At 39.9% G+C, this 17,357-nt stretch overlaps 1 protein-coding gene across 1 annotated transcript in view; it reads left to right on the top strand.

The window, feature by feature from the left end:
* The first annotated feature begins 680 nt into the window (after positions 1–680).
* Ppp1cb (protein phosphatase 1 catalytic subunit beta) overlaps positions 681–17,357 on the top strand; it is a 32,315-nt gene continuing 15,638 nt past the window's right edge. Inside the window, exon 1 of the mRNA XM_048431164.3 lies at positions 681–867. Coding sequence (XP_048287121.1) covers positions 816–867 — 52 coding nt within the window. The 5' untranslated portion in view covers positions 681–815. The remainder of the gene's footprint in view (positions 868–17,357) is intronic.

Raw genomic sequence — 17,357 nt, 5'->3', positions numbered from 1 at the left:
CCATGTCAGTATTTTTCAGAAGAAAAGTCTCCTTCTGCTTACGACACACCTGGGTTTCCAACACGGGTAACAACAGCACATGTCTCCGGATTAACGGAAACATGAGGAACTGTTTGCAAAAGCAGTAAATGAAGCCAAGAAAAGAAAGCAAGGCGGGAGGAACGCCATCGATATCAGAGGAAACCTCAGGCCCTAGGAAGGAGAGAAGAGGAAGGTCATTCGTGCCTACGCGGGCTCCGCTTTCACCCCGGCGCAGCAAGTCTGGCTCCGCCCTGCGCCTGCGCAGTCGCGACAGTTGGGCGCAGCGGACCGGGCGCGGGAGGAAACCGCACCTGCGCGGTAACTGCGGCGGAGGCGAGGGCCGGGAGCCTGAGCCGCCCGGAGGGGGACGTGGTGCGCGTGCGCACGGCTCAGCGCAGCAGCAGGGCGGGCGCAAGGCGGGGGGGGGGGGGGAGTGACGCTGGGGGCGGGGCTACCCGCGGCGCCGGCGAGCATTGCGGAGCTGGGCGGTGCCGAGCAGCAGGAGGAGGAGGAGGAGGCGGTGGCGGCTGGGGTCTGACGCGGCCCGGTTCGTGGGGCCCCCGCTTGTTTATTTATTTATTTCTAGTGGGTTTCGCCGGGCGTGTGAGCGCGCCCTCGCTGCTCGGCGGGGAGGGGGTGGGGGGAGGGCCCGCGCCCAGGGGGAGTTGGAGCCGGGGTCGAAACGCCGCGTGACTCGTAGGTGAGAACGCGGAGCCGCCGCCGCCTCCACCACCGCCGCCACCGCCGAGAAGCCCTTGTTCCCGCTGCGGGGAGGAGAGTCTGGTGCCGACAAGATGGCGGACGGGGAGCTGAACGTGGACAGCCTCATCACCCGCCTGCTGGAGGGTGAGTGCGGCGCCGGGCCGCGGGGCTCTTCCCTCTCGAGCCGAGCCCGGGCAAGAGGGCGGGCGGGCTAGGTGACCCCGGAAGCCCCGGAGCGCGGGATGGCGGGCGGGCCGGCGGAGAGGCCGGACCGAGGCCCGGGCCCCATCGGCGGGAACAGCCTTCCCGGGAGGCGGCGGGACTCCGCTAACCCTTCCCAAGAAGGGGCGACGATGCCTGCCGCTGCGCATTGTGTGTCCGTGGAATGTGTATTTCTTCTCTGTTCTCTTTGTGCGTTGGTTGCCCTTGGCTGCCTCCGATTTTCGTTCCGGTAGTGAATTTTACCATAAGAAAAAAAAGAAAGAAGAGGGCGAGAGAGAGAGAAAGAAAAAGAAAAGAAACGATCCGGGGCTCGGATCGTTTGCATTTTATTTTTAACTGGATGCTCTAGAACGGCGTAAGGAGAGGATAGGATGAATAGTTTACCATTTATTGTCTGGCGTACAAAAAAAATAGTAAAAGTCTTGAATCGGGTTGGAGATGTCCGTTAGAAATACGAAACGCGAGACTACGTGGAGCCGAAGGGGGATTATAATGGGAGGAGGCTTAAAATTATAACATATTTGAGCTGAGTTTAATTTCTGCACAAACTTAGTAAAATGTCTGTTGTAACAGCCTCTCCTGGGCTTAAAGGGTATTTTTACAAGTCTTCGCAGCATTTGAAGTTCCGAGCTCTCATGCTGTTTAGTGATTAGTTTTGTGTTGTTGGGAACTTAAGGAGGAAAGACTTGATGGAGAGACCGGTAGTTAAACGGATTGATCTGTTGTGGGATACTGTTTAAAGTTAAAGGCGGGTCTTGGTCAAAAGAACCCTTTTACTCTAAAATTCGCGTTGTCACTAATTGTTTGGAGAGTGTGTTTAAAAAAAAATATCTCTTTGAATGATTAAGAGCCCTCTTTGTTGGACACCTAATGAATGCCTGTGTACTGCTTTTGTTTACTATAGCGAAGCAGTTTGCATATGTTTGGAAATTTACCAAAGGCGATCGTGTAGGGACTTTTTTTCAACTAAAGTGCAACGCTTCTATCCGTTGTAAAGACCTTTGTATATTTGCTTCGGATATTAAAGCCTTCCAGCAGCAGAAGTTGTCTCTTTTTTTTTTTTTTAAACCAGGAACTCTTTCTTATTTACCTTTTCCTTTAGTATCAAGTTATTCCTGGGAGGCCCCCTGGTGCTTGTTGTGTTCACTACTCGGGACTTTGTGGTCTTTATAACTGATAGGGATATCTTGCTGGGTATGTGAGAAATTTGCTTAGAAAAAAATTTATGCTTATAGTGCATGACTGGCTCTATAAGGGAAATAGAGTTATTTAAAAGTTTTATATCTTGTTAGTCTTCGGAGAAAGGGAATTTAAGCCTACCAATGTTTTCATATATTTTAAATGTTACATTAAGTTTTAATCTGATTGTATCTCAGTTTATTCTCATTTAAAAATTTTCATAAACACCTAATAGCGATTCATGTATTTAAACTGATCTAGATCCCTTTAAATCAAATGTACCTTTATGTGATTACAGATGCTTTAACTAGTAGGGTGAAAGTTGTAGAGAAAGCTTCAGTCACTGCCCCCCACCCCCACCTTTTGGGGTAATAATTCTTGTCAAGATACATTGTTCTTTTTTTCTAATATAGCAAGTGTTTATTGACTCCTGTGCCAGGCACCAAGAATTCAAAGATAAGACAAATCTCCACTCAAGGAGCTCAGTATAAACAAGTGAGTTCAGCATTTTCTGGCCTTCTTGCTCTTCTGATGTTGAAGATACAGTTTATTAGTGCATTTTTTTTACATTTTTGTTTTTATCCAATTGAAGATTATTTTCCTTGACATGTCCCTGTTACTCTGAAATATTACCAGTCCCTCCCTTTCTCCCCAAATCCAATTCTGTTCAAATAGCTGTCAAAGACTTGGATTTTCTAATGAGTAATTTTAATCTTAAATTTTTTTTGTCGACTTTTGTTTCGTGCTAATTTAACTCATCCTAGTGTTGCTATTTTGCAAAGTTGTCTCTCAGAGTAACTTCTATTTTTTTTGTATCATAAGTGAAAGTAGCATTAAAATTGGACCAGTAAAAGATGTATAATTATAGTCAGAATAAGTTTCAGAAGACTTCTATCATAGCAAGGTTAGAGGTTGTATTGAAAAATGAAGAGAACATATGTTCTGTGCTGTAAGCACAAATATGATAGCCTTGTGAGATAAAATTTGTGGATTCATTATGCTCAACCATTCCAGTGTATATACTTAAAAACATTATGTTGTGCCTAAAATATGCAGTGTTATCTGTCAGTTAAGTTTGCTTTTGGCTGGGCAAAAGATGTGGCTGGTTTATGTCATTAATCCCAGCACTGAGTAGCCAAAAGCAGGCAAATCTTTCAGAGTTTGAGGCCAGCCTGGTCTGCATAGCAAATTATAGGTCAATAAAACACAACAAAAGAAAAAAAAAACTTGGCTTTGTAAAACTTTCTGTGTTAAGGAAAAAAAATGACCAGGATCTAGTCATGTTTTAAAATGCTTACTCTGTGTCATGGTATATTCCTTTTAACAAAAGATAAAGAAACTATATCTGATTGCCAGTTAGGCATATGTGCTTTTAGTAAGTACATTTTATGGGTTTATTTGATGTTATGATTTCACAGAACCTTAAGGACATTTAAATAAATTACGCTATTATTTAATACAATATAAAAGTACTGGTGCATTATTTAGAAGGTGCATGCTTCTTCATTATTTTATTTTGCTTTAAGTTTTTCTTAAAATGAAAAATAACTTCTGTTCTGTCACCTGTAGTGATCCTGTAGCATAGCTTACAATATTCTTGTGATTTATCTTGATTGATTATTTAAATTAAGACTAGTTTGTATAGGTAAGCTAGAAAGCCTAGTAAAGGGTTTTTGCTTAAATTAGTTGTTCTCTAGATATTTGAGGGGAAGTGGAAATCCCCTAGGGGCTTTAGGTCCCATTATAAATGCTGTTTATTTTGGAAGAAGTCAGAAGGGATATGTAGAACTACTATGCATTGGGGAGGAGAATCAAATGGTACCCTCGGAGGCCAGAAGATCTCCTATAACTGGAATTACAGATGTGAGTTACCTTGTGGGTGTTGGGAATTGAACCTTAGTTTTCTAGAAGAGCAGCCAGTGCTCTTAACTGCTGAGCTGTGTCTCCAGCACCAAACCTTGGCTTTTAATGACAGCTTTATGAGATGTAATTCCCGTACCACAGTCGGTTTTAGAGTATTTTCACACACATATCCCAAAAAAGCTCAGTTCTCTTTTTCCCCTTCATCTGTCTCCATGGATTTGCCTGTTTGTGCACATTTTATGTAAATTAAAGTGTATATGATGTGGTCTTTTGTAACTAGTTTCTTTCTTTCTTTAAAATTTTTTTGAGACAAGTTGTCACTATGTAGCCCTTAGCTGGCCTCAAATTCACAGAGATCCTGCTGAGATCAAAGACTCCTGGGCCTCTTTAATGTTTCTTAAGTTTCATCCATGTTGTAAAAATGTATTAGTATTTCATTCCTTTCATGGCTAGATAATACTCCGATTTGTCTATGTACCAGTTTTCAGAAGTAGTCACTGGTTGATGATTATTTCAGTTGTTTTCCCTTTTGACCATTGTGGACAATACTGCTCTCAACTTCTGGGTTCAGGTTTTTGCAGGGATCTAGACTTCCAGCCCTCTTGGTTGTATTGTTGGGAATAGAATTGCCTTGTCAAAATGATAACTCTGTTAAGCGTTTTGAAAAACTTGCAGACTGTTTAAAGTTTCTTTACTGGTTAAAATTGCTTAAATTCAGGCCCAACAATTTAAAAAAAAAAAAAGTTGAAGGGGCTAGTTGCTTCGGCCACCTCCGCATCGGTCATCATACTGTGTGTGGGCGTGAGGCAGGGCCCATTAAAAATAAGAGCAAGCTCAAAAGTAGCTCATTGGAGGTAGACTTCCTTCTCTTGAGTATTCTAGATGAGAGTTTTATCTATTATGCTAGATAGTGCGTATTTTTTTTAACTAAATCATAGATCACCCCCACCCCCTTGTTAATTAGTTCCAGCAAGTAAAGGATGCTAGTTTGAGAAAAACAACCTATATAATTTTTAAATTTGCTACTTAAATCTAGCTCAGAAAGTTTTCTATGATGTTTCCAAATTCAAGAAAAGAATTGATTGGGATTTAGAAATGTATTTAAGTTTCTATTCATGAAGAAAACCTTAAATTGCATCTAGCAAAAAAAAAAATTGTTACCCCCCCCACACACACACACCTTTTAAGTGCTAGGGGTTGAACTAAGGACCTTATGCTCGCATGCTAGGCAGATGCCCTACTTCTCCAGCCCTTTTAATTTCTGTAGCCATTCTGGCCTTGAGCTTGCCCGGTATCCGAAACAGGCCTTGAATTTTGAATCTTCTGACTTAGTTTCTCAAGTAACTAGAATTCCAAGTGTATGTCACCATACCCTACATTTATCACTTAACAGACTAGTTCTCATTGGCCACAGTGGCACACTCATACCAGTAAATAGAAACATCAAGGTATTTTTATATGAATACACTGCCATTGAGTATTAATTAATTTCAGTGTCAGTAGGCAAGAAATGGTTTAGTCAGGGTATGTTTGGATTCTTGAGTCTCCTGGGATTTAGTTTTGGTCAGGTACAAATTAAAACTAACCTGGACATCACTTCTGTCGTAACTATATGTAAATAACCATTTCGGGTCTTATTTTCTCTAGACAAAGTAGGATCCATAAAGATAGAGAAGTCCTATGCGTGACTTATCGATAGACATTGATCATTTGGAAAATGGTTCAGCTGAATTATATAGTTGATTAAATGTCAACAGATCCAAGAATTCTATTTGTTAGCCATGGAAGTCTCATCAGAAGAGACCTTAAGACTGGATAAGCTATGAGAATAGATACAAAGTTTCCAGTATTTAAATTTTGACACTGAAATCTTGAATTTTATCATTGGCTGCAGAAGAACTATTTTCTTTGAAATGGCAGGGTGTTGTTTGTTTTTGAAAGTATCTGTTAATTTTGTAAGTCTGGTAGCTATAGTTTGTCAGTCTTGTGCTTTTCTTTGAGACAATTACTGTGTTGTATTGCAGCAGACATATGTTTGGATACTTTGCCTTTTCTCATAGATGGTTAAAGACGTAATTGCAAGAGCTGGACTTAATTGATCATTCTTACTGGTTTTATCACAATGTTTTACTGAATTGCATGGCAGTGAACACACAGGATTTTCAGTAGTTGATAGCTCTGACCTGGTGTGTGTCAAAGTGCCAACCGTTTTAAGCATATTGCTTTTGTCCCCTCAATACAAATGTCAAAATAATACAGGAGTTCATGCTTTGAACTGGTTACTTCTTTATTCCAGAACTATTTCATCCCAACCTGTTTATCAACATTCTTTACTCTCTGTACTACACTGCTTGCCAGTGTACAGGGGCATGGCTTTTACTTATAGTGTGTCACAGATCTCTTTGAGGATTCATGAAAAACACTGTAAAGTTTTACTTTTGGTTTCTAATAGATAGACCTTTGTGCTCAGAGGGAGCACTTATACAGACAGAATTTAGGAAATCTAGATTAGCTGACAATAGTGATGGAGTGAAGAGGGGAGGAGTGGCATAAATGGAAGAGAAAAATATCAGTAGTTAGTGAAGATTACTAAGATTTCGTGAGACACACATGTAAAGCTGGTAGAATTGGTTCTTTTTGTTTTCTTGCTGTCCTTTCTGTTTTGGAGAAGGGAGTCTTAAGAGTAACTTGGAGAAGGTACAGGTGATGGTTAGTGAAAGACAAACACTAGTGTGCATGTAAGATTTCACAGATCCATTTTAGCTTAAAAGACAAATCTGTATTGAAAATTTTTCAAACAGAATTATAATATGGTAGTGAGTACAGTTTGGCGGGTTCTTTTTTGGTTTGTTTGTTTGTTTGTTTTTTGTAATTACTGGGATGGAGTTCTTTTGGAGAGAATTCAACATTTTACCTAAGATTCAAGTAAGTGGTTTCAATGTTGGTCATAAAATTTGATTGTAAGTGCTCATCTGTTGATACTGATCTGTATGAGATTTTGTGAATTTAATCTTGAAAGATACACTTTCACACAGATAGGAGCTGCCAAATGCTAACAATAATCTATAAGTATTTGATCTTTTTGTTTGTTTGGTTTTGCTTTTTGAGGTAGGGTTTCTCTATGTAGCTTTGGAGCCTATCTTGGTACTAGCTCTGTAGAACAGGCTCGTCTCAATGAGAGTGAGATGATTTTTAGTCGTTTTTTGATTTTTTTGGAGACGGGGTTTCTCAGTGTAACAACCCTTGACTGTCCTAGAACTCGCTCTGTAGACCAGGCTGTACTTGAACTCACAGAGACCCTCCTGCCACTGCCTCCCAAGTGCTGGGATTAAAGGTGTGCTCCACTACCACCTGGCTAAGTATATTATTTTAATTGAGCGTATTCATTACTTAGAACATATTTATACTTTTTGGAGAGGATTTCTCTGTGTAATAGCTCTGGCTGTCCCATAACTCACTTTATAGACCAGGCTGGCCCTGAACTCAGTGGTCCACCTGCCTCTTGCCTCTGTCTCCCAAGTGTTGGTATTAAAGGTGTGTGCCACCACTCCCATCCTTGAGTGGTTTTCTGTTTTTCTTTTTCTTTTTCTTTTTTTTTAAAAAAAGGTGTTCCCAAAGAAACCTGGGACCCTTTTTTAATTTTATTTTTTTAAAGATTTATTTATTATGTATGCAGTGTTCTGCCTGCACATTAGGATGCCAGATCTCATTACAGATGGGTGTGAGTCATTATGTGGTTGCTGAGAATTGAACTCAGAACCTCCGGAAGAGAGCAGTTAGTACTCTTAATCTCTGAGCCATCTCTCCAGCCCGTTTGAGTGGTTTTTCTTACCCTTGACTAGGTGACATGTGTTACTAACATGATAATTAGTTGGAGGACCAAGTGTTCAAACCAAAGTGACTCCAAAGTTAGCTTGTAGGATAGCCATTGTGGAAATACAGGCAAAAATGTTTTCAAAGAAGCTGAGAAAAAACAATTTAGTATAACCTATAGCAGAATCTGCTAAATGGTACAACTGATGGTAGTGAAAATACACATAAAACAGGGAGGGGGAAAAACTTAGCTGTCTTTAAAGTCTTTGATACAGATGTTCTACAGAAAAGGTACCTTATGTTTTCAAACCAGGAATATCAATAACCAACTTCATTTGCTCTCATGATCTCATTCAGCTTTAGTTTTGTGATTATATCGGTAATAGATTGTAACTTTAATTTTGTTTAATGGTAAAATTTTTCTGAATGAAAATATTATTTAAATTTTTAAAATTATGCATATATTTGTGTCTGTGTAGCTATGAGCACCTGAGTGTAGGTACCGTGGGAACCAGAGGTATGGGACCCTTAGCACTGCAGCTGCAGCGAGCTGGGTGCTAGGACCAAGCAGACCGTCTACAAGACCAAGCAGCACATGGCCATAACTGCTAAGCTCTTCAACCCATGAAAATTATTCTTCTTAATCATTATTGAGTACAGGATAGTGTTAGGGTCTTGATATGTAATCCATGCTCACTTCAACTTCAAGATGCTCCCATGTCAGACTACAAGTTTCTGAATACAGGTGTACATGTGACCTCACTACCCAGCACTTACTGCTACATAATAAGTTCAACTTAAAATTGTAAGAACGCCCCACTACAGTTTGTAAACATAGTGTAAGTCATTTTGACAATAGCATTTTTGTTTCCCATGCTATCAAAAGTTAAAATAAGCAAGATCTTTATCCTCATACACCTTCAGCAAATTATTTTCCAATTCACTCTAGTTCCTTCAGACCTTAAGTGCAAAAGCATTTCCATATCAAAACCCATTTACTGTGAGACTAAGCAGCTTCCAACTAGCTCTATATTTGGAAATAATCAATATGTAACATAATAACACGTTAAAAGACAAATTACAAAGGAATTATAAATCCAGGTGGTAGCGCACACCTTTAGTCCCAGTACTTGGGAGACAGAGACAGGCAGGTCTCTGAGTTCAAGGCCAACTTGGTCTACAAAGTGAGTTCTAGGACAGCCAAGGGCTACACAGAGAAACCCTGTCTCCAAAAATCAACCACTAAAAATCATCTCGCTCTCATTTTTTTAAATTGTTCATATCATCCCCAGTGTCCTCAATCAGGTTAATAGTCTTTAAATTTTTTGTCTCGAGATATTGTTTCAGATTATTCCAGTCAAACATTATTGACCTACCATTGGTAAAGTGGTTTACCTCACTTAGCTGACAGTTGAACCACTTGAAAATTTTTCCGCTTGTTAAATTCTGAGTTTGAGGCCAGTCAGGGCAGCATAATGTGATCCTGACTTTAAAAACAAAACCAACCAACGAAATAGATCAAAAAAAAAAAAAAAAAAAAGAATGCTACCAGAGCTTAGAAGTATAAACCAAAGTTGAAGATCATCTTTGTCTACCTACTAAGTTTCAGGGTAGTCAGATATGCATACTGAGGCCCTTTCTCAATAAATTAAGGGGGGTGGGGACAGGTGTAGAAAACTCAGAAATTTACATATTGAATATAAAGACATATTTTAAATTTAGGAACACAGTCGAGGGAGGTGACTAGAGAGATGACTTAGCATTTAAAAGCACTGGCTGTTCTTCAGAGGACCTGAGTTCAATTCCCAGCATCCATGTGGTGGATAATAATCATCTGTAGCTCCAGTCTCAGGGATCCACACCCTCTTTGGCCTATGTAGGAACCAGGCACACAGTAGTATGCAGGTATGCATGTAGGGGAAACACCCATATGCAAACAAAGTTTTAGTTAAATAAAAAAGAAAAACAGATAAATACAAAAATGGGGAAACTATGTCACGTACACATTAATCAAATGAGGCCTGAGTTGACAATGCTAGGTGAAGCTGTAAACTTCAGTGTCACTAGAGATAATGAAGGATATTAGTGCTTTCATGATAAATTCAATAGAAATAAATATTTATTTCTTAAAAATTTTAAGTCCAACACAAAAATCGAAAATCACTAGACCTAAAAAGACATATAGAGAAAACCTTATCCCCATAGTGTACTACTATAGCTTTAGTAACTGGTAGAACAAATAGGAAACACTCAAATACCTGGAAATTGAGGGTGAATAATATCACACAAATTGGCCTGTGAAGATATCTCAGCAAGCTTTCGAGAAGATCTGAGTAGGAGACACAGAAAGTTTGCATAATAAACTAACTCGATGTGGTGGTGTGGACCTGTAATCCCAGCACTGGGGATGCAGAGAAGGGTTGGGGAATAACTGGTCAGTTAATTTAACCTACTTGGCAAATTCCAGGTCAGAGGAAATGGACAGCACATGGAAAATGCCACCCAGAGTTATCCTCTGGCCTTCATACACAAAAAGCAAGCTGCTTCAGACAGTGGAATAAGTATTTTATCAAAGTAGAAAGAAACAGTAGCAGAATGTAAGTGTCCTCTTGATGAAAAGATTAAAAGTTTATGTGTCTAGAAAGACTTAATATCAGTAAAGATAAAGGAAACAATAGTACCAAGAGTGCTAGTATAGAGCTGAGATGAACACATGTGATTTGTGATTGTGCTGACGGAAAATAAATGCTTTAGAAGAGATTGGAATAGTTGAGTATTGTCTTTTAAATGTTTGTATCCAAGTCCGGTGACCCTTGTGATCCTGAAGGGGATAGTATTACAAACTGTTATGTTAAGGGGTGAAAAGACCTGATGCCTGCCATACTTCAGAGAGAAGTATGACTTTTGTTGAAGGACAATAAGATATAAATAACTTTATGCTAATAAATGTAAAGGCTTAAATGAAAATTTTAGCTCAACTGACAGAAAAATAGAAAATATTGTTCAAGAAAATGAGTTTGTATGAAACACCTTAAATTTCTGGGTTAGATTGTTTTAGTAGTGATCTAAACTACAGATATTAACATTTACTACCTTATAGATACATATAAAAAGACAGATGAAAAGGTTGTTCAGCAATTATGAACACTTGCTGCCCCTGCATATGATCCATGTTCTGTTCCCAACACCCAACACAGTGGCTCACAACTACTTGTATCTCCAGTTCTAAGGAACCTAACCATCTTCTGATGTAGGATACCCCTCTCTATGCTGTGAATATGTTTTGTTGCTATTGGTTAATAAAGAGCTGTTTTGGCCTGTGGCAGGACAGAATATAGCTAGGTGGGAAATCCAAACAGATACAGGGAGAAAGAAGGTGTAGAGTCAGGGAGACACCAGCAGCTGCCAAATGAGTAAGTTGCCAGAGCATTACCGGTAAATCACAGGGCACATGGCAGTACACAGGTTAAATGGAATGGGTTGATTTAAGTTGTAAGAGCTAGTTAATAATAAGCCTGAGTTGATAAGCCAAACAGTAGTTAATGTTAAGCCTCAGAGTGGTTGTTAGGGAACTGGCGGACAGGAGAGACACTGCCAATTATACTCTTTCAGTCTCAATTGGACTTTTACACATATGTGGTACATTCATGCAGGGTCATACACACATACATGAATAAAAATAACTCTTCTCAACTTGTCTTATGAAGCTTACACAGCACTTTAGCAAAACCCGACAATAACAAGAAATCAACCAGTATATGAATACAATCCCCCAAAACTTGAAAAATATTTATCATTGTGAAACCCATTAATGTGTGTTAATAATTATGATCTTAAAAACTCAGCAAGCTATTTGCAGGTTGAATCTTAACATGTTTAATAAAGATACCATGTCGTGAACTGATGGACTTGTTTTAGGAGACCAGTTTACTCTAACACTCAGAGCTTCCATTAAAATAAATCACATTAATATAAAAGGGAAAGTTGGTGATTATCTCGATAAAAAGTATTTGGTAAAAACAAAAAATTCCCCTCCCCCTGACAGAAATTCTTAGTAAAGTAGAACAGGCATTTCTTCAAGATAAGGTACATAGAGTTAACAGTTACTAGTGCTTTCATGATAAATTCAATGGAAATAAATATTTATATCTCAAAAATATGATGGTGAGGTGCTGCTGGGTGCCATTTCCTCCAAACAGGTTAAAAACATGATGGGAGAAAGAAACAGCATCAATTCTGCTCCTGAAAACTCTAACCAATTCAGCAAGGAAGGAAGAGAAATTAAATATTATGTCTTAGTCATTGTTCTATTGCTATGAAGAGACATCGTGACCAAAGGAACTTTTTTTCCCCTTTCAAGACGGGATTTCTCTGTGTAAGAGCCCTAGCTGTCCAGGAGCTTGCTCTGTAGATCAAACTGGCCTCGAATTTACAGAGATCCACCAGCCTCTGCCTCCCTGAATGCTGGGATTAGAATGTTGGGAATAAAGGCGTACACCACTTTATTATAGAGAAAAACAAACAGGAATGTTGCTGGAGCAGTAGTTGAGAGCTTTACATCCTGATCCACAGGAAGCAGGCAGAGAGACTGGGCCTGGTTTGAGCTTTTGGAACCTCAAAACCCATTCCCAGTGACACACCTAAATCTTTCCAAACAGTTTATAAACTGGAGACTTAAGTATGCATATGTTTGGTTAGGGGGTCTATTCTCATTTGAATCACATTCCACCCCCTGGCTCCCATAAACTTGTAATGGTATCAAAAGGCAAACTGCATTTAGTTCAACTTCATAAGACCCCATAGTCTTTTACAGTCTCAATCAATACAGTCTCTTTTGAGACGCAGGACAATCTTTTAATTGTAACCCACTGTAAAATCAAAAGGCAAATTGCATACTTCCAACATACAATGGCACAGAATATACACTACCATTCCAAAAGGAAGGAAAGGGCATAGTGAAGAAATACTGGACCAAAGCAAGTCCACAGCTCAGCAGGGCAAGCTCCAAACTCTGCATGCACCTGCATCTGATGTCAAAGCACTCTTCAGGTCTCCAACTCCTTTCAACTTTATTGGGTGTAATACACTTGTCTCTCTTGGGCTAGTTCCATTCCCTGTTAGCAGCTCTCCTTGGCAGGTAGCCCAGGACTCTGACTCCTTCAATATCTTGGGATCTCCTTCACAATCCAGGCCTCACCTCCACAGCTTCATGCAGTGGCCTCTCTGAGCCTCCATGCAGGGACTTCCTTGCTAAATGCCTGACATCAGTGCCATTCCTTAACCACTGAGGAAGGTTCCATAACTCTTTTCTAGTATGCTTGACTAAAATCGGAACCATGTGGCTGAAGCTGCCAGGTTCTGCTGCCTACTTGGGCCCCCTCCATAACTTGTATTTGCATAAATTCTGACCTGGTGGTTTCTAGGCTAAGGAAATTTCAGACTTACTATTTTCATAGGTTGCAAGGTTAGCTGGTTGGGGCCTTGCCTGAAGTCACCACTCGCTTCATTCCTTGTAAGCATCAGACTTGAATATTTTCTTTTTTAAAAAATTTATTTATTATGTATATAGTGTTCTGGGCACCAGATCTCATTACAGATGGGTGTGAGTCACCATGTGGTTGCTGGGAATTGAACTCAGGACCTCTGGAACAGCAGTCAGTTCTCTTAGCCTCTGAGCCATCTCTCCAGCCCAGACTTGAACATTTTCATCTTGAGCACAAGACTTGGCTCCAATATTATGTTTTCTAGCATTCCTTTCCCCCTCAAACTGTACATTTTTTTGCTTCTCCACTTTCCATTGTAGAGTACATAAGGGTGATCACTATTAACTGCGACACAGTTCATACTAGACTGCTTTGAAGTCTCTTTTGCCAGTGACATTAATCCAACTCTTCAATTAGCCTTAGGCAAAAAGAAACCACATTTCTCTGCCAAATTATCACAAGAATGACTTTTACATCAGCTAATGATATTTTTTCCCCTCTGGAAACAGTGAGCTAGGCCTGCCTAGTTCACATTGGCCTTCAGCACTGCTCTTCCAAGCTCCTGCTAGGTTGGGTTGTTCAGCCTCACCCACAGCATGCGCTTGCTTTTTTAATCCAAGTCCCCAAAGTCTACTTTTCACCAATAAGCATCTTGATCAGGCTGTCACAGCCTGGTACCATTTTCTATCTTAGTTATTCTTCTATTGCTGTAAAGAGACACTGACTAAAGGCTACTCTTACAAAAGCATTTAATTGGTGGCTTGTTTACAGATTCAGAGGGTTAGTTCATTATAGTGGGAAGCAGACAGGCATGGCACTGAAGCAGTAGCTGAGAACTTTACATCTTCACATCTTGATCAACAGGTAGCAGAGAGGGAGGGGGCTGACTGAACAACAGAGCTTTGGGCTTTTGGACCCTCAGAGCACACCCCCAGCAACACACCTACTCCAACAAGGACATACCTCTTAGTCCTTTTTAAATTAGTTGGGGACTAAGCATGCAAATATGTAAGCATTTGGGGACCATTCTTGTTCAAACCACCGTGGATTGGAAAAGAAATAAAGCTGTCTTTATAACTGATATGACTGACTTTAAAAAATCCAAAAGTAACTGTAAATTTTATAATACTACACAAAGTCAGTATACAAAATATATATTCCTGTGTGTGTGTGTGTGTGTGTGTGTGTGTGTGTGTGTGTGTGTGTGTGATCACATACTGGAAAAATGAAACAGACATTTAAAGTAGCCCTCCCAAAATCAGTTTGATGAAAAAATACACAAGGCTGCCACAGTAAAGACTATGAAGGAAAAATGGACATTGCTGAGGAAGATGACCAGAGCTAGCAAGATGTCTCAGCAACTAGCGCGCGCACACACACACACACACATACACACACACACACACACACACACACACTGGAACGAGGGTAAATGACAGATAAAAGGGAAGGAAAGGGTTGGAGACTTGAAATTAAGACATCAGTTCTACCAGACCCCTCAGTTCATTTTTCCATAAACTCCATAAACCCTACAAACTTGGTATCCCATAGAGACAAGCCAACTTTAAAGCTTTGGAAAGCACAGAAGTACCTTAAGAATTTTAAAGATCAGAGTCAAAATGTTTATAATATGAAAAATGGTGATAGTGTGGTGGTGATGTAAGAAAGAGACACAGCAGTAAGAGTGTGTTGTTGTTAGTGTTTTCCAAGACAGGATTTCTCTATGAAACAGTCTTAATTGTCCTGGAACTCTCTTTGTAGACCAGGCTGGCCTTGAACTCACTGAGATCCACCTGCCTCTGCTTCCCAGGTGCTGGAATTAAAGGTGTGCGCTACCGCTGCCCCAGCTCAGTAAGAGTGGTTTTCTATCAAGCTGCCACTATTAATCAGTACTACTAAATCAGTTGTCTCTGTGCCTGGATAAAAATGAACTCTGGGCTGGAGAGATGACTCAACAATCAAGAGCTCTCGCTGCTCTTCCAAAGAACCTAAGTTGGATTCCCAGCACCTATATGATAGCTCACAACTGTAACTTCATTTTCGGGAGATCTGGCACATGTGCACAAATATACATGCAGGCAAAACCTAAATTAACCTTGACTTTTATTTCAAGTAGTATGACAACCTAATTCAAGATGAATTATACAATTAAAGTAGCTGTAACCAAATATCAAAAAATAATCAACAAATTCTTTAGAAAGGGTAGTGATTTCTTGAGAAAAAGCACAAAGTATTAAGAAGTGAAAGGCAAGGTTAACTTAATTAAAATTGTTTTAAAATTTATATTCATTGAAGAACTTTTCATTGAAACAGCATTAAGAGATGGGAAAAAGTCCAGCATCAAGTTTTTAGAGTAGGCAAGCAGTTGCTTCAAAATAAGTATCCAAAAAAGGCACTCAACAAGCTTAGTCATCAAGGAAATGCATATTAAGATTTCAGTGAATGCTACTATATTATATCCAGCAAAGTCACTAAAAGTTAAAATACAGATAATAGCCAAAGTTGACAAAGATACAGAGCAATAGTGATAGTTTTATTATAAAATGATACGATCACTATGTAAAACTGTGCTGGCGTCTCACTCTTAAAACTCAACTTTCTCTGTGACTTTGATTTACTCAGTGTTCCAGACATGCTGAAGAGAAATGTACTTGAAAGTATTGGTGATATTGATAGAGGCACCAAAGCGGAAATATGTGGTGGAGTCATTCAGTGGAATACTTCAGATCACTAGACACAGTTAAAGTGGTAGCAGGTTTCACAGAAAGGATTACAAACAAACGAGTTTACTTCTGTTTTCTAAAATTCAGAAACAAGTCACTTTACTCCATAGTAAAGGACCGCTGACCTTGGACACTGTTAGGGCACAAAGGGATGTTTGGTTGCAAACATTGTATCTTGAGCTGAAAAGTTGCATACTGGGTGTGTGATAGTTGACCATTAATTGAGTTAGTCATTCTAGCTTGGTTATCTGTACATAATACCTTAGAGTGTTTTTGTTTGGTGGTAACAGCAGATGTTTGCTATGTTGGCGTCTTACTTAGTTTAACTTTATTTCAGGCTGAAGGTTTTCACCAGGAAATTTTATGTACAAAGTGGAAAGAGGACTTTCTTGATGACTGCTTTTGAACCGTTCCCGTTGCTGTTTGCTTCCTACGGTTGTGTGAAACATGAGTGCTGTAGTCCTGAGTTGTTTAGTTCACCTCTTACTGTACAGTGAAGTTAACTTGGAATTTCTGGGCTAGCAGTACTAACTGATAGATGATGATAGTGTTCTGAGCCTGATAAAGTATGCAGACTTAGCTGTGCCTTCATAATATGGTGTGACCTTATACCTGGACCCATTCAAACACTGGCAATACTGTGGGCTAGTCTAGTTGCTCCACATAAAGGAAGAGCTGATTTCTTGATTATAATGTCACTGTCCCCCACCCAAGATGACCGAGAAATATGAAGTGCTCTTAGAACTGGAATACTCAGGGTGTGGTTTTGAAATGAAAGGATTGGGTTGCTCTGAGGGCTCCCCTAGTTTTCTAACATTTAACCAGTTAAATTTGAAGTCTCTTGATAAAGGCTTTTGGAACCGTTAGTTTCTATAATCCACTCCTTAGATAGGATTTTGTCTGAAATGCACCTTTATGTGCTACTAGGTGGGGAGAAAGCCTGTTAGCCCCAAAAACTTGTTGGTCGGAAGGCAACCAGCAATAATCACTGCAGCGTGGCTCTGTTTGATAAAATTTTTAGTTTTGTAGGTTAACATGACTAAGTTAAAGTTTTAAACTTGTAAATATGTTAGTCAAAGCCACATAATTACTTGGGAATTCAAAATTAAACCTATAGCTGGGGGAAATGGCATGCTCAAACATGAAGACTCAAGTTCAGACCCCCAGCACCAATGTTAAAAGCCACCTGTGCCTTAACCTCCATACTAGGGGGGTGAGACTGACATGCTAACTGGGTACCAGCCTAACTTGTGGTCAGTGGGAAGTCCTAGGAATGAGACAGAGTGTCAGAGCAGAATGCCTAGTGTCCTTTTCTGGCCTCTGCATGACTCACAGATGAGCACACACACAA

The sequence above is a fragment of the Myodes glareolus genome, chromosome 6 (assembly GCF_982192425.1).
Source record: "Myodes glareolus chromosome 6, mMyoGla1.1, whole genome shotgun sequence".
NCBI lineage: Eukaryota > Metazoa > Chordata > Mammalia > Rodentia > Cricetidae > Myodes > Myodes glareolus.
Note: the sequence above shows the minus strand (reverse complement) of the source record. Positions and strands in the feature narration are given on the sequence as shown.